This window comes from Choristoneura fumiferana, chromosome 8 (genome assembly GCF_025370935.1).
Source record: "Choristoneura fumiferana chromosome 8, NRCan_CFum_1, whole genome shotgun sequence".
NCBI classification, from domain to species: Eukaryota; Metazoa; Arthropoda; class Insecta; order Lepidoptera; family Tortricidae; genus Choristoneura; species Choristoneura fumiferana.
The window spans coordinates 14,808,255-14,827,035 of NC_133479.1; the positions used below are offsets into that span (position 1 = coordinate 14,808,255).

Genomic DNA, 18,781 nt, shown 5'->3' on the forward strand with positions numbered 1-18,781 from the left:
AAAACAATGAGCCATCCCTTAAAAAAATTACAATATTTATTTAGTTCCCGTGTCGATTGATTTATTATAAAGGGTGGTAAATCGATCTAAATCAGTATGAGCACGTCTGAAACTATTAGACATACAAAGATAGGTTCTTACGAACCATGTGTTTATTAATCATGGGAATGGCGGTCGGAAACTAACCTAAAATTGCAAAGATATCTGCATATGCCTAGCTGGAGCATACAGCTCTCGAAAACACTGTCGGCGCCAACGGCTATATAGAGTCAGGCTACTGAACCACAGATCTGTGTCAGCATCGCGCTTGTCCAGTTTTTTCCCAGCTCCTCATTGCCACCGTAGAGAGAGCCGGTGACTGAACTTGTAATTGGCAACGAGTGTCATCGGCTACGCCGCAGTCACGACTGGCTGCAACTCTAACTACGTTTTAAATAGACTTTATCATGTGAACCCATGTATTTTATTGGGAGACAAGTTGTCTTGTCTTGTTAGCTGAAGTAGTTTTCATTAAAGGGTGTAGGTACGATTTAGATCTATTGGATCATGATTTTGCGCTTGTGGATTTGATAGCTTGACTTATAAGTGGATATTGGTCTTTCAAAGGAAAAGGTTTGGTGGCCCAGTGGTTTGACCTATGGCCTCCCAAGCAGAGGATCGTGGGTTCAAACCCCGGCACGCGCCTCTGAGTTTTTCGAAGTTTATGTGCAAAATTACATTTGAAATTTATCGCGAGCTTTACGGTGAAGGAAAACATTTTATCTATGTAGCGGTGTGCAATCATGTGGAGTTCAATAAAGAGACATTGTATTGTGCTAAGCACCTGGATTGGTACTATTATATCTTTCATGGTATCTTTACGCATACCTGCGATTGGAATTTTCCTTTTACATGGAAAAATAATAGGAAAATGTACTGTAACAAAAAAAAAAATGTACTGCTAAGGAATGGAATTCGCTACCGTCGTCTGTTTTTCCGGATTACAATCTGGACCTCTTCAAGGCTAGAGTGAATAGGCTGTTATTGAACCAGTGAGATACACTTTTGGCTCATCTGCACTTAACATCAGGTGAGATAGGGGTCAATCACGGTCAGTTTCATGTAAAAAAATATACCGATTATTTCATTGAAAATACCACGTTCCTGTAATCGTAGAAAAAATCATTGGGAAGGCAGTTAAATCTACTTAGATAAATCTATTTAGATATTGATGAGAAGGACAGTAAAGTATCACAATTATACCTATATATCTTTAAAATTAGGAAGAAATATGAATCATCAGCTAAAAACTGTCTAAAACAATGTAGGTATAACTGTTCTTTTAACAATTTATTACGACCTTTACTAAAGTAAGAAGCTCGTTTTGTTTGAGTAAACAAAACCCGACAGGTACCGGTAAGTATTACAGAAAAACTTTGGTAATGTTCTTTTTAAACAAAAGCATTTAAATGTAACGCCGTAAAACAAACCCCCTGATAATTTTGATAATTTAACAATAACTAAACAACTTGAAAGGAGATTCTGTCAATTGTTTTTGGATAGTAAAATATGCAGGGTGTTAAATGATTCTGGAATATTCCAGCAGATGGTTGGGTTAGTTTGACCTTGGTTTGACTATACCTTTGTGAACGTTTAACGGAAGTTTTTAGTTGTGTAAAATATTCCGATGTAAAACCTCTACAAGGGCGTTCAGTCAGACTTATCTGCTAACCACGCGAAATATTCTGAAAATATATAAAATTAATAAACAAACAAATTAGCCTGGTTTTATTTTTTAACTACAACCCGATGACTGTTCGTCACCCGGCACCGACTGACGGTTCGTTAGCGCTTTGTTTCTATTTGCTCGAAAACAAAATGGCGTCTTGTAAATTACCATAATATATTTTTAGTAAAATTTACACTTGGCCATTACCGGTGCGCAGGAGCAACGCCCTCGAACCATCCGGATCTAATTACGAGTGTCATTAACATTGCGGAGACGGCACGTCCGCCTAGGAAATGGAATCGAATCATTAGTAGTTTGATTACAAAAAAGGCTTAATAGAAATATAATAACGTTGGACGGAGAAGAAATTGTAAAAAGATTGTAGAGCGATCCAATAATTGACGGTTATTTGTCGATACGGTTTGGAGCGAGTAATGGAGGGACGCCCGACGTGACTCGCCGCGAGTCGACTATTACGATTTAACAGAATTTGCAGATCGATCTGTATTGTTACACTTTTTTGAGTTTAGTGCGCTGATGGCGGCGATTAGCACTTTTTGACAATTTTGTTGGTTATGATTTTGACGCGCGTACCTATAACCTAGCGTAACCTGAAATATTTTCGACTGGTCAGTACCTACATCTAGTCTTTTCACTGTATGGTAATAGGTACTTACTGCTTACTTACAGCCGCAAACAGTGTTTTCGTAATTTGGCCGTATAAGTATAATGTTAGTCAGTATAAGTATGTATCTTGGCTAAATTATGAACAGAGGCAAGTGGCTCAACAATCCCGGTTGACGGTGGTACGTAAAACGTAACACTTAAGCCCAAAGTGTCTCCCGAGAAGGAATTTTATATTAGGACATGGGTATTAAATTTGACTCTATCAAATCAAGAATTGTTTAGTTCGATTGTGAGAGTTATGGAACTTCTGAGACCGTATCGTTTAACGCGCTGACGTTCGCAACTGCATTCACCATCTCTTTCTACCCTCGTCTTAAACCGTGTGACAGAAAGAAGTGGTGAAAACGATTGTGATTTCAAGTGCATTAAAGAATAAGGCCTGGTAGGTAAGTACTATATCGGTTCACTACTTTTCATTTTTAAGCTGTAGATCAGGGTTCCTTAAACTTTTTTCAGTATTGTGAAAGCAATTTAAACAATTCCTCGGAACCCTGTCAATTTTTTTTTTATTTCCTAATAATGTTTACAGACTGACCTAATGCCGACCCTTGATACACATGCTACGGACCCCTACCCCTGCTGTAGATAGACAGGTACAAGTAGATAGAACTCCTTCCAGTTTTAAGCTCTTAATCGTATGTACCGATACGTACAGTATCCAATAAATGTAGAGTATAGGTATATTGTTTTTACCATTATCTACTATAGATATTCTTCTAAGTTACACTCTTGATAGAGTTGTAGTATCAGTTATAGGATCTGTAGTGAACCTCTATGACAACTTTCTTAGGAAAATAGTGTGGTGCTTTCCCTTTGCCTTCCACACCCAGAATACATACAGTGTGTTGACGGCAGCCAGGCTTTTTTAAGGGAGATTAAAGTAATATTTCTGTAACTTGACCATGTCATTAATTTTATTAATAAAATAAAATTCTCACTTTGTTAACCTTTTAACAAAATTATAATCGCCGCTATCCTAAAAAGACGCCAGCCCGGCCAGAAGTCGGAGCGCATATAATAATATTAATAGGTACCAAAAGTCCGAAACCCTTACTTCCTACAAACGCAAAAGTAACTCTGTCTGCCTGTCCGCTACATCCGCATGTCACTACAATCGGTACACCGATTTACATAGATGAAATTTGTCAAAGAGATAGTTCGAGACCTGGGAAAGACACAGCATAGTTTTTATCCCGGTAAGTAACATGTAATCCGTGAGTTATAAAAAAAATCTAGTAAGTAGTACAAAAGTTAAAATAATACAATGTTCTTTATTTGGGCAGTCGTGTAAAAATAGTACATTAATTAAGAATTTTTATTAACTGGTTTCTATAATTAAATATATTAAGTGAATATTTTACTGACATTACGGTTATTTTCTTTCCCTGTGCCTATTTTAATGAAGTATTCTCACAATTACTATTTATCATTCAGTTTAAGCAACTAGCAAGTAACTACCTAGCCAATTATTTCAAAAACAGGCTGTACATCTGTTCAATTTTAACTTGTTTATATTCATCTCCAAATGCTGGCCAATAAAATATGCACAAAACTACTGGCATTCAAAAGGCATGGTATATTTTATCAATGACAATGCATTTATTTTTTCAACTGAGCGAACGTTGAGTTCTGAACGAAAGCAGTTTTCGTGACGAACTTTTATTTTTTAACTGGCCTACGTGTTTAAAGTAAAGGTTATGAAGTTGGACATTGATATTCTTAGTAGGTACGTACACCTAGCTATGTATTTAAAAATCTCTAAATGTGAGTCTACTTACGCTAATAATTTCATACCGACCGAATGACAGAAAATACCTTCACAACGCATATGCTTGAAAAATGCCTGTATGCATAAATATCTGATACGACTCTATTTCTAGGGCCGGAAGAACGTGTCAGATATTTTTGCACGCTCTGCTGTGGCAGATTTTAATGCTGGTGACTGTACGTAGTTCAACATGTCCACAGAAAGTCATTTTTTTTCCTAGGGATGCCCCCAGTCCGCAGAAGACCTCTGGATTTGAATATTTTTTCATAACAAATTAAACAATTAATTATATAATTTCTTAATCTTTATTTTTAAAGATTCTAATCGCTAGGCTATAAGTTGCCCGTAATAAGTAAATGCTTGATGATGTTTTCTATGTTACCCGGGCGGGTTAGAATTACACCTCTCCATTTCTTCCATGGATGTCGTAAAAGGCGACTGAGGATATAGGTTAAGGTATACCGTAGGCGACAGGCTAGCAACCTTTTACTATTGTACCGTTTTTGTCAAACTTAAAACCTAAAATTGCTAAAAGTGGCTCCGAAGCGGTAACGTTTCATCTGCTCTGCCTACCCCATTTGGGAATACAGGCGTGATGTTTGTGTGTGTGTGTGTGTGTGTGTGTTTTTTTTTTTGTTCTAAGGATTGCTAGTTATTTTATCAATTGTAGCCCTGGGAAATCATTTACCTAATATCATTTAGGATGAGGGGACACGCCGGCAAGTCGAGCACGGCCACGGCCGTCCCATGTTTGTTTTGAAGCGACACACGACACCTGAACCCTTTGTAATATCGTTGTTGATAAATCAAGAAGTCTGATTTTTTAGTATCAAGAGGAAGAGGACATAAGCTAGTCAACGTTCTTAATTTTGTCACTATTGACTCTGGTACTTTTTCCACAGGAGTGCGTTGAAGTATTTTTTTGATAGCCAAATGTTAAAAAGTTGCGTTTACACTAAATTGTTTTAAACAGAGAGATAAACGAAAGGCTGTAAAATAGCGAATATTTACTGACTAGGTTCAATCAAATGTAGGCAGTGTATTTTTTTCATTTGATTATGAAGTTAAAAATAAAGGAACATCTGGTTATGGCACATGGTTAATAAATTCTACCTACAACTACTTATATACGTTGGACCTCGCAATGTACCTGCGCGCCACAAATTACTAGGTAAAGAGATGTCCGCTTTGCTCATCATGGTGTTCCCGCCAACAACTAAACTGTTTAACAACATTATAATTCTGTCAAACAATGCTCATAGTCTAAGTCAAACAATAATACCCATGAGTCAGGTACGTATTTTTTATTTTGGTTGCTCTAAAACAATAAAAAACAAGGAAAGGTGAGAAAGTTATTTAAATTTTGTATTTTATTTGCATTAAAACGGAGAAAAATAATTTTACTTCAAGCTGAAATTTAGCTTAAATTTTCTTGAGTCCGTTTCGGAACGGGTGACGTCATGCTCGCAGCTCATTTGTTATGCGTTTCCATCCATCATAGAAACCCGCCATACTGTTTAATTTCTTTAATTTTGAATAATTGTATCCTCGTATTATATACTGTAAATCGTTGTTTGTCATACGCGTGAAATATAGGCAAAAAATCCTAACTCGTGTCGGTACAAAATACTCGCTTCGCTCATGTTTTTAGATCACCGACTCTCGCTGGGAATCTCCTTCGCCTACCTTCTACACTCGTATCGATAAAGAACTATTTTCGGGTTATATAAATAAGTACATAATGTGGAACGTCAGTTGTGCTAGTCAAATTGTTCTTTACCTTTTATTTTAATTTTATTTTCAGAATAAGAGTTAAAGACGTTTAACGCAAGGGTAGAGGCGGATGGCGCCTTCTTTTTACCGAAAGTAATGACGATTTTAATCTCACTTCTACGTATGGAGTGAAGAGGGAAAGAGAACAAATTATAGGTACAAAAGTCTATGTGTCCGTCGAAAGGTGTCAAATAGGTGGTGATACAGTAGCATGGAGGTAAATTTTAAAGGAAGCTTTTTAACAATAAGCACAGTAAAATCACTCAATAATACTTTAAACAGATAACGATTCAAACACCATATCTACGTTTTCTTACAGCAGCTATTATATATAGGATATATTTAAAACTAGGGACTGGAGATTTGGTAAACTGATATAAATCTGATAATAAACCAATGATTTGGCATGGATTTGGCAGTGACATCCTGCTCATCCTAGCCAAGGTCGTCTCCGTAGAAAGGAGCTCCTCAAAAGTTAATGGCACACACAAAAAAACTATACACAATTGTTTAATTTCAATGACAATGCGTTTTTATAATATACACCACCTAATGCAACAGCTAGGGTCGTCTGCTCATGACGGAACTTCTCAAGGATTGATAGCACAGGTACAAAATTTTGCATGTATGTTCAGTTTTGATGTAGGTACACATGACTTGATGAAACACTAAAATATATAGCTAAAAAGTTGAAAATAAACTAAAGATGAAAATAAAAGATTTCGAAAACAAGCTATTACCTAAGTTAGTAAAGAAAACTATACTATACTGACTGACATAGACTACTTTTTCTCCGAAAAAATGCAAAATTTCCGCGGATAAAAATAAGTGAATACAAATCCGGGGCCGATTTTCAAAACTGTTTCAAAGATACAATGCCTCTCATTGTCAATTAAGAATGTTAAAATTTCTTTACAATTTCTCGGGATTAAAGAAGAAAAACAGTGTAGCTTTCTGTCAGTGAAAGTTTTTTTGTCAATCGAACTAAAAGTGCTAGATCTATCCCGCGGGAACTTTTCGATTTCCATAGATAAAAGAAGCCTGTTTCACATTACAGGGACAGCTGTGTGGCTGTGTACAGAATTCACTTACTCTTATCCCGAGGAAATAATCTTATGTCGTGAACGAAGACGCGGACAAAAGAAACGCGTAACTACTTTAACGTTTTCTAAAATTCCACATTCCATTAAAAAGTTAGCCTTGGGGGAGGCCTATGTCCAGCAGTGGACTTCTTTCGGCTGACATGATGATGGTGATTCCAAAGTTGGTACGAATATGATTAATTATATATGTTGGTTGATTTTTGAAATCATCTGTCTGAATGTAAATACAACAAATACAGGCAATTTGTGTTTCCATATAATCCTCCGAAAAATCAATCAAAATACGATAAAAAGGATGGCAGGAAGTAAATGTATGTTACTCCAAATTTAAAGCGAGCGAAGCCGCGGTAAAAAGCTAGTAAGTATAAGTATATAGGTACTTACGGAAGTAAGCCACCATTTATCAGCATTTATCTGCAAGTTTGTTTGTAAACTACGTATCCAAGTTTTTGAAGTGCTTTATCTGGACCGGGTCCGCCTGGGAAAACTGACTTCAAGATGGTCTACGTTAAATAACACCAAGAATGTTCGAAGTTCTATCTTCAGCGTAACCTATACTGCTGCAGCTAGATCCCTAAACGCTTCAGTAACTCGTGGAACAACTCCAATACTGCCAGATCGATTCAGTTCTGTCTATCCTTGGTCTGCCTACCTAATTACCTGAAGCCATGATATTGGTTAAATGTAAAAAAAACGTCTTTGTAATCGAACAAAACGCTGTTTTCTGGCAAGCACGTCCTATATATTGTGAGTCAACAATGAAATAATTAGGTGGTTCACTAACGGAATATTTTTTTAACGAGATTAGCCTTATTTCTTTGTGTGCTTGTAATTTAATATTTTTTGCAACGAACACTCGAATCGATGAGTGGGTGGCTGAAAAAAATTACTTATTGTTCGTAGATCGAGAAAAAGGTTCAATTGTGATATCGCTTACATGCCCTTTAGTTTTTGTGAATTAGATGAAGCCAGTCAGACGTGAAATTTACTTACAGGTATGTTTCCAGTTACATGCTTTTGAGCGCCGACATCATATTAGGTATTCTGACTGTTGAGTTATATGTTAATCATGTTTGTAAAGGAAATTAATTTATTCAGCTATCTTTGTTCATTTGTCGCGTTAAAAAAGTGGACTTACAATGCCTTATGTTGTACCGGGGGTGGCTTGTTATATGAGAAAATAATAAAAACATAGATCATACAGTCAAACTGAACTACATTAGTTCAGCGACTTTTATAAATAATTAGTTTTTTTTAATTTTTATTACACTTTTAAGTTTATTCGAAGAAGCAATGTAAAGCAAAATGCTTCATGTTTGTAGCGTGACAGGCGACGTCAGTTTTGTGTTCTAGGATGGCGTACATTGATAGCAGTATTTAATTTCTATGAAAAAAGGGAAATTCAAAGACTCCATTATTTTTAAAAGTCGCTGAACTAATGTTGTTCAGTTTGACGAGGACGATCTATGTTTTAATTTTTTGCTTGTATTACAGGCCACACCCGGTAAATAGCTATGCAGCTTCCACTTTTCGGTCACACAAACATAATAGAATTATTGATATCGCTATATTTATTATAATGGTAAAAGTCAAAAATACTCGTAGTAGGTATAATAGGAGAGCGTTTTGAAATTATAACTAATTTGTATTTTATGAAAATTAACTACTTGTTGTGTATGAAAAACTGTTGCTGAAAAGCTGTATCTAATATTGTATATATTTGTTGAGCTGCTATTAAACAGAAAAAAAAACATTGTAGGTAGGTATTTTACAATGTCTCAAGTATGTACACACACATATAGTACCTACGTACTTACACCTGACTATGAGATGCCATTCAAAGAGGGTCCAATAATTATTACCACAGCAAATAACAACTATTTCCGACAGGTTCCACTAATCATCTCAGCTGTAGCCACATTATAATTAAATTCGTTACTATCCCATCTCAACCGAAACCATTTTTATGAAAATTGCGCTCAGAACCTCATCACTGGCACGAAGCAATTCACGATCAATCGGCATGAAGTTTTTAATTTGCACTGAAATAGGCGTAAAGACTGCCAGACGAACTCCCTCTGAATTACCTAATTCTAGTGTAACTTATTACTCCGTAAATGTTTTACCTATTTTTCGTATTCCTACTTGTTCCACATGGAAAATGGTTGAAGGGTAAGCGTTTCAGCGGCGTGCCGTTACGATCGTTACAAGGTCTCCTTTGCTTCAGTCAAATAGTTCTCAATCATAAACTAGCAATCTGTTAACATCTTTCAACAATGTTGACAGTGGAATATTGACTCATTATAATGGATACCTCCCACGTTGGTTTGAGACAGGAATTGTCTCACTTCGTCTATGACTTGCGGATGAAGAAACAATACTATTCTTTGTTTTAAAAGCGCCCAGGTATGCGCTCTCACAATGTTACTTAAGTAAAAACTGTAATGGATACCCATTTTTAACTACTCTGTTCATCTACCCAAAAGTAATACCTCAACTTTCGAACGTAGCAGGGGACTTTCCAAAAACCCTGGCCGTATTGTTCGTTACAAAATTATTCAATTGTTTAAACAAGCTTGTTTAAAACATTTACCTATAACAATTTTTATTGTTTAACAACAAAAAAAACTAAAGGAAAATAAAGGAACCAAGGAAAAAACAAAATAACAAAACATAATTCAATAATATAAATATTGCATTTATTTCAACGAATTTCGCAAATATAATAACTGTAGAATAATTATAATAATACTATCAGTTTACAAGACTCTCAATCTTTCTTTAGACGATATCGTCAAAACAATACCAAGAATGCTTTCTCTGGCTGGCACTGGGTTTTGTTTCAAATGTCTGAATAACAGTAAATGCAGATCGCACGTCGCTACATTAAAATTAAATTACACAAATTAAAATAAAATTATTGGAAGTCGTATTGGAGGCATGTTCAATATCAAATACCCCTTTGTCAGGTATACAAACTTAAGCATGCATCACTGAAGCACGCCAATATCTACACAATGAAACAAAATAGCAGTAGATATAAAACTAAGTAACAAAAATAAATACAAACATAACCAAAAAAAATGAAAACGATAACAACGATATGCAAATAAATAAGAAGCCAAAATAACATTGTATATAACAGCATTGTATTTGTGTCGAGAAGTGTACATTTGCATTTGAAAGGTAGATGGAGACGTATCAAGGCGGTAGAGTACGGCGGGAGGCGACTTTCCGCGGGTAAATAGAATTATAATGGCAACACCCGCGGCGCGTGCGGCGCTCGCGTTCCTGCGCTCGCGCGGCGCCGCGCCGCCGTCTCGCCGTTTCAATTTGAACCAAATATTTGCATATCGCCTAACTCCCTAATCCCAGCCCTCTCTCATGTAAATGTGTCACAAGAATAGCAAAAACTGCAGCCGGCAGACCCCACAGGCGACCAAGAATCTCATTATTATGTAAAATTCGACTAAATTTGCGGTGTTATGTATGTATGTATTTTTGTCCTTAGAAACGAACCCTCAGATATGAGCTTCGATATTCGAAGTTACTAATAATAAGATACGGTTATATCACAAGTTCTTAAGATGCCTCTCCGAAACAAACACAATTTATGTATATAATATATCTAAATAGATAGGCCTAATACACATCTCAGCGGTCGGAAACAATTTTACAGCGCACTATTATTACATCTAGTAGTATACTTTTACACGAACAACTTATTTACAGTGGAGGTCCTAAGAAAATAATTTACAAAACACTTGTATCCTACAAGGCACCTTATTTAAATAGTAATATAGACTTCAGGCTTCGCTATGACTTTACAAAATAACTAAAACGTTTTAAATTCTCTAAAATATATAAATTTGGTTTTCTTTAAAATCCTACAACAATCGACAAGTCTCTAAAACCTAATAGGAGTTTTAAATATGAACAACTAGGAAGAATAATATTATGCAACAGATTACTAGTCTATGCTACGTCGTGCTGGTTTTTCAAGGCGAAATTATAATTGAGAACGTAATGGATTTTAAAGAGACAATGGACAGTGACGTACAATTTCCGAGAAAGTCATTTGATTGGCGTCATTTAAATAATTGATTATTCATGTGGAGCGAAATGCATGTGCGCCAGATCGGTCCCATTAGATATACGACGTCCTTCACGCGTCCTACCATTGTTGGGTTTCGTTTGCATTTGAATAGCGGCGGCGTAGAGAGGCCGCCCACCGGCCCACCGGCCGCCGGCGCGGCCCGCCCCCGCCCGGCCGGCGCAGGAGTCTCACTACCAGCGCCTCCCGTGTGCGATCAGCGATCAAGTGTCACTCAACTCCATCACAACTCCTTCTAACATGATCAAATCTTTAAAACCCAAAAAAATCTGAACGATAGGGTGCTACTGAAAAACCAACACAACGTAGGCGTAGCATAAAACTATTTCAAATTAAACCTACAATTTATTTACAACAGGACTCAGTAGTAGGATAATAGAGCAACGACCGTTACGGCACGAAACGAGCTTGACTCGAGTCGTGGTCATCGAGGCGTTATCACTAGATACATGAGCTACTAAATTCGCGAGCGAGCCAGGCTCGTGCGAGGTTCTACGTAAGCGGGTCGAGGGTCGCACAGCGCTCGGGAGCGGTATGCGACGCGGACCGCGGTCAAGTGCACTCACCGTTGCCGGCGAGCTGGGGCCGCAGGAACGCGTTGTGCAGTTCGATGTTGCTCTCGAGGCGCGCCGCCATCTGCATAAGCGCCATCGTGCTGTCCTCGCCGCCGGCGATGCCGACGCCGACGCCGGTCTCGAGCCGCGCGCGAACCGTGGCGATGTGCCCGCGCGTAAACACGTGGTCTTGCACGGAATACTTGTGGCTGTATTTAAAATCACACACACGACACTCCTCCGGCGGCGGCACATCCGACACTTCCGATAAGCCGGCTGCGAGCCGCGCTTTCTTCTCTTTCGCACGTGCGTTCTGGAACCACACCTGCACCACGCGTTTCGGCAAGCCGATCTCCCGCCCGAGCGCCTCGCACTCGGCCATCGTCGGCGTTTTGTAATCGCTGAATAATGATTTCATTATTTTCACTTGAAGAGAGGACATTTGAGTGCGGTAGCGTTTGCCGGGCGGTCGCGGCGTCATCTGCCCGGGTAGCGGCGAGGTTGGTTCGTCCTCTTCGTAGAACTCCATGGTCTCTGATGCGGTGTCTGAGCGCTCATCAGCGTCCGATCCCGGCCGCGACAGATCGACTGGCTTGCTAAGATCTAAAGGTATCTCCGGTTTTCCATGTTCTGTGCGATTTTCGGAGGTCTCGTTATTACCGCCATTCTGTTGGGCAGCGGCGTGCGCTTGCAGTTCACTAACATAGCGCTTCATTGATTCTTCACTGTACTGCTTGATAAATTTCTCCATGTCTGAGTGAAAGGGCGGAAAAATAGGGGGCAACATGGGAGCCCCCGCTTGCGAAAAATTTTGCTGTCGGTCACTTTGTTGGGAGCCAAAACTAGGGGTTGATTCTGTGCTTAATTCTTCATCCGGAAGTGCATCAACATTGATCTCACCGCGAGCGCATTGGTCTGCATGTTTAGTGCTTAAATGACTTTCTAGAGCACTCTTTACTTTGAATAAAGCGGGGCAAAATGGACATCTTTTATTAATTACTTGCGCGTGCGCACGAAATTGTCCTTTTCGCTCGCGCGCCCGCGTGTTCTGAAACCACACCTGTACTACTCTTTTCTTAAGGCCAACTTCACGAGCTATATTTTCTAGCATTTTTCTAGAAGGATTGGACTCGATTTGGTACTTTTGATATAGATAATCCAATTGCTCAGGCAAAATTGTAGTTCTTAAGCGTTTGTCTTTCGGCTGTTCTCCGGTATCCACTTCTTCATATTCATCAAATTTCCTCTTTACCGCCTGTTGGTTAATCGCTGCAACTAGTGGGTGCCTCGCCTCTTCGTTCCCGAGTTGAGCATTCAGTTGTTGTAACTGTGCGTGTTGTTGTAGGATACCAAACGGGGAATCTGGCGGATACGTGGGGAATAAGTTTGGATTCATGATATGAACAAGTTGATGCTCCCGCCATAAATCAAACCGAGGGAAGACTAGGTTACATTTATCACATTGAAAATTTCCATCTTTCTCTTCTGTTCTGGGAGTAACCGCCATGGGTGTGACTGGCGTATGGGGAGTGGGAGGCGCCGGAGACACTGGGTAGTTGGGAGCCGCAGGCGTTGGAGTGCGCGGCGGCGCGGGCGACACAGGCACGTGCGGTGTGTGGTGCTCCACGGTACTTGAGTTGGAGTCCTCGCTGCTCAACGTCGCAGCCACTTGTGCTGCAGCCGCTTGCGCCTGAGCTGAACGTTTAGCATCTTCCTCTTTGAAGCAGTGCGTTTTTTGATGTCTTATCAGTTCATAATAGCGTTGGAACACTAGTTGGCACTTTTTGCATTGATAGTTAAGTCCAGGAGTGCGTTGAAATCTGTTAGCATCGTCAGTCGCACCGGCGGGTGGCTCGGCAGCCGGTTGGTTCTCATACACTTTTCTTGCTTTCTGTCGAGCGTTTTGAAACCAAACTACTATAACTCTCGGGCTCAATCCCAACAGCTTTGACAAATATTCTAAATCATCGTCTTTTGGATATGCGTTATTCTCAAAAAACTCTTGCAGAACTTTGATTTGATAGTCGGTAAATCTAGTTCTGTTGGCGCGTTTGCCAGAAGACCCCGAGCTGTTGGATCCGTTCGAGTTGCCCCCGGAAAGTCCGAAATCGGCCGGTACCCTGCCGGGACTGAGGCTGCGATTTGGGGTCAAAGGTAGGACGTTCGGGGGCACGGAGTTTGGGGACGTGAAGTTCTGATTCAACTTTGGTGGTAGCATCGACGGATGAGGCGGCTGCGGTATACTCGTAGCTGGAATGGAATCAAGCTGTGACTGAATTAACGAGTTCAGAGACAAATGCGTCGGAGTCTGTGGTCGTGATATGTTTTGATGGTGGTCTGAATGATTTAAACTCGGGGCAGGGCTCTGCATAGGCACCTGAGGAAAGATAAAGCTTTTGTCTTCTTGATGCCTGTCATCATATGTGTGATATTTCTCTTCCATTGTCGGCTCGTCATTAGGCTCAGACTTGACTTCTTGCTGGTTTACAGGAGGTTCCTCAATTTTGACTTTTTTCTCTGGTGGTGGCTTTCCTTCATCCGAACTTGCAGATGAATCCAATGTTGTGACCTTCGCTTCGCCGGTCTTCTCATATTCTTCAAGATTAAGGGTCGTTGAAGGCGGATTGTTAAAGTTGTAGGGCGAATCCTTGTTACGCTGTCGTTCTTTGAAGAGCGTGTTGCGGAACCAGTGCTTTATTACCTTGGTCGCGAGTCCGGATTGCTTTGCCATCTTTGCGATGGCTTCATCGCTGGGCGAATTGTTGATGTCAAAGTGCGCTCGTAGAATTTTTAATTGGTCATCTGTGATGCGCGTACGCGCGCGTTTCTGCCCAGCCGCAGCATTTGCCTGCTAAAAAAAGAAAAAAAAATTGTAAGAATATTATTCCATTTAAAAAAAAGCCGTGGTAGTAGGGTTAAGTTCGGTATCAAATTCGGTATCAAATTAATACTTTACTACTTCATTTTCTATAGCAAACATCGTGAGGAATCCTGCACCTAAATATGAAGCATTCTGTGCGTGTCAAGTTTCGCACCGTGCCCACGTGGAAACTGTTGTTGAATCCCGAGAGGTGGCTTGTGCTAAACAGTAAGCCGCAAACAGCCTGGTTTATTTTTTATCATTCATCATTCAATCAAAAGTTTGCTAAAATCTAAAACCTATCTCAAAAAAGTTCGTTATTATTTGAATGTACATACACTATAATGTAAAGGGCGTATTTATTTGCCGTTGTATTACCGATCAGTGTCCGCAGGTAAGTCAGTTTAACAAGAGCCGCTGTTAATAATAAGATTCGACCCTTGCTAGTCAACAAAAGATCGTCTGTCGCTTTTATGCAAACAGATAGCTAACGTTAAATCGTTATCTTACAATGGCCGTCGATATCTTTGCCTTGCGATTGAATTTAAACAGAGAAGCTTACAGAAATAATCAAGCCAATGCCGCATGGACGTTGTGTAAACTTTGAAAACCTATACCAATGTCAATATATGTAGATAAGTATGAATGCCTGGTTGAAAATAATTCAACGTGGTTATAGATGGCAAAAAAAAACAGTAAGTATTTATGAAAAAGCTTTTTTGGTTATGTAACGTGGATAAGCTTCGCACTGCTCAATATAAACGATTCAAAGTAGATTTCAGGGGTCAAACTAAGTTAAAAAATACTGGTCGGAATTATGCTTTGTTCCAAAGTAATCGAGTACTACATATAAGATACTACATATAAGATATTCTTTAACATTTTCATGTCATGTTAGGTTAAAGGTATGTACATACATAATACTAACCACTCGTATTTAGCTTTATATACTTTTAACGAAACACGATTTTGTGACATTTCATAAGTGCTTGTTATAGCCTAAATTGAATAAAGCTATTTTGACTTTGACAAATGACAGATATTTTTATATACCTATAAAATAAGTGACCCAGTTAAGGCCCACATGCAGCAAAAAAAAAACAATTTGGATCTAGTCTTAAAACCTGAGGCCATAGGGATATAAGGGTGCCAATGTTTCTGGCGCTCGCGATCGCAATCAAATGACAGTTTGTGTATATTCTGTCATTTGATTGCGGTCTTGAGCGCCAGAAACGTTAGGCAACACGGCATCGTTAGCTTTGACTACTTAATTGAGGCTAAAACTATAATTTGTTTTTTTTTTTTGCTACAAAACAGCCTTAATTAAATTTAATCAATTCAGGTGGCATGCAAATAAAAATTAAAATGTTGTTGAACACTAACTAACCTGTTGCTGTTGTTGAAGAAGCTGTTGTTGTTTCATTTGAGCATCGTGGCCGAAGTTCATGGTGTCGAAGGGTGGAGGCGGTAGCATGAGGGGCACCAGCGGCGGCTGTAGGTTCATGGCCGCCAGTGCGCCCATATTGAGCCCCAGAGGCAGCCCTAGCGACAACATCTGCGCCACCATTGGATGAAGCTGTCCAAGCTGTTGTTGCAGCTGAAGCATATTCAGCGCAGCCTGCATCTCTTGCACCTGAGCAGCCAGCAAAGCTCCAGCTTGAGCCTCTCCTGCTCCGTTTCCATTCTCGTTGGCAAAGTTCCCAGCGGTTTCCGCGCGAGGAGAAGGCGACCTGTCTTCTTGCGGGGCAGGTGAAGCAGCACGAGGCGAATTAGGCGCACCGGACTTTCTTTCATATTCAGACTTGAAATGCTCCGCAAACTGCTCCAAAAACTCGAGAGGAACCTTGTCTTTATGCACTTCTTCACAATGAGTTTTTAACACAAACACACTAGAAAACTCTTTATTGCAATGTTGACACGTCGATTTAGTTTCACCATCCGGGGGTTTCTCTTCGGGCGGGGGAGGGGGAGGACTCGGCGCACGAGCCATTTCACGTTCTTCTTGCATTTTCCGCCGTTGATTTTCATTGTACTGCATGACGAGATCGAACCCGAATGTTTCTAATAATTGTTTATACATTTGTGAGTTTCTTTTGGGCGGGTTACCCTTCGCGACCATCTCGTCTAAAGCAGCTGCGTCTGCGTCAGCTAATGGCGAATGCGCCCGCGCATCGCCAAACGGGCATGAGGTAGCGCGATGTGCGTCGAGTAACTCCCCAGTAGGAAATGACGCGTGGCAGCGATCGCACGAGGCGCTACCTGCGCGAGGGGACCGCGGGCTACCTGGGCGCGCGGGGGGCGAGGATCGCGGGCCCCCACTGCTCGTTGATGAAGGGGATGTATTTTTCGGCGACAACACGTCTTGTAAAATTTTGGCGGGGTCGTTCCGATCCGGCTGCTCTACTAGCGGCCGCGATAGATCCACGTGGCCGGCGGCCGCGAGCTCTTGCAACTTGCCGGCCCGCGTTTGGTGGAGCACGGACCTCATGTGTATGTCGAGAGTGCTGCCTTGAGTGTATGCCACTTTGCAAATATTGCATTTGTAGCGTTTACGTTCGTCTTCTTCACTAGATGTACTTTTAGGTGTTAGTGTCAAGTTAGAAGGCGCTGAGCCAGCGCCGGGCGAAACTGGAGGGTTGTTGTTGTTTTGTTGTTCTTGCATAGCACGTTTCAGTTTGTGCAAATGGCTTACGCTGTTATAGTGAACGAGTAAAATATTCTTTTGTGTAAACGACTCTTTACATACGTCGCATTTGAAAGGTCTATTAGGGTCAAGATATTTCTCCATTGGATATGTGAGCTTCTCACCTTTTCTATGTAGAAGTGTTTTATTATGAGCTGTCAAATAAGATTGGCGCGTGAAAGCCACTTTGCATCTATGGCATTTGTATTTTCTGTTTGGATCATTATAAGAATCTTCTGCCATAGCTTGTGAATTCAAGTAGTCTTCTAAAAACTGTTGGTCCTTGTAAATGATGGAATCGTCCGAATTTTCAGCGTCGTTGTGACCTGATTCATCAGCGACTGTAGCACTTGAATCTCTGTCATCTTGTTCGCCTAGCTCATCTTCAGGGGTTCTTAGAGTTTCTTTGCGTAATAGTTCTGCCGTCGCAGCATCCAAAGCAGTTCCTTGACCTCCTTGTAGTAAAGGATTAGATGCAAGACTACGTTTGAAAGCAGAAAGTTCTTCTTCAGACAATTCGGAGTGAGAGGTTTCTACGTGTTTTTGTAGAGCAAGAACGGATCTAAAACTTCGGCCGCATAAAACGCATTTGGTAGCATCACGGATGACATGATATTGAGAATGAAGCTGGAGCTTTTCTACAGTCTTGAAGGCTAGGCTGCACTGGTTGCACCGATATTTGTAGACATGTTTTTCAGATACAGACATGTTCGCGATAGAGTTACGAGCGTGCGCTTCTCTAAAATGATTTTGCAGCGCATGAGCTGTATCGAAATAGCGATTGCATCCTTTCTTCCAGCAAACATAACCAGGTCCCTGTGGTGTTTGTTTCAGTTCGAAGTGACCAGATTCGTTTTGGTGTTGGCAAAGTTCGTCCACGTTTCGAAAAGTACGATTGCACGTAGAGCACCTTTCGGTTTCTCCATCCGCGCTTCCTTCAGAGCGTGGCGAAGAAATCTCACGTTCTTCATCGCCTTGGCGACCATCTTCTCTAGATGTTTGGGTACCACCATTCAGCCAATGACTTTGGTCGACAAGTAGCAATAACCTCTGCAAGCCCTCGGAGTTGACGGAGTGTATCTGCATCACATGCCGTTCCAGAGCCGCCCTTTCTTTAAATGCGTCTTGGCAAAGTGGACAGATGAAATGCCGTGTATTGTCTCCATGTGATGCGGCGACATGCGCATGTAAACGGCTCTCACTGCCGCAACTAAAGTTACAGTACGGACAGGCATGCGGGCCGGGGGTTTCACGCTCTTCGTCCCTCTCGCTTGATCCTTGTTGACTCTGTTGCTGTTGTTGTATTTGTTGTTGCAATTGCTGTTGAGCTTGTTGTTGATGTTGTTCTAAAAACCTCATCATCTTCTGTTCTTGCGTTAACTCAGGCTTCTGATCGACTGGTTCCTTATTATCTGTTGACAAAAAAAACATCAGTTAGACAATATCTTAGAAACAACCTAAAACTAACCTACAATTACAAAATTAGGTAGACCAAGTAAAGAATAGAAACAGTCGAACCTCCCGCTACGGA

At 40.4% G+C, this 18,781-nt stretch overlaps 1 protein-coding gene across 1 annotated transcript in view; it reads right to left on the minus strand.

Annotated features, from left to right (window-relative positions):
• Nucleotides 1-18,781, minus strand: part of zfh2 (Zn finger homeodomain 2) — a 173,628-nt gene that overhangs the window by 111,517 nt on the left and 43,330 nt on the right. Inside the window, 2 exon segments of the mRNA XM_074091401.1 lie at nucleotides 11,720-14,558; nucleotides 15,955-18,662. Coding sequence (XP_073947502.1) covers nucleotides 11,720-14,558; nucleotides 15,955-18,662 — 5,547 coding nt within the window.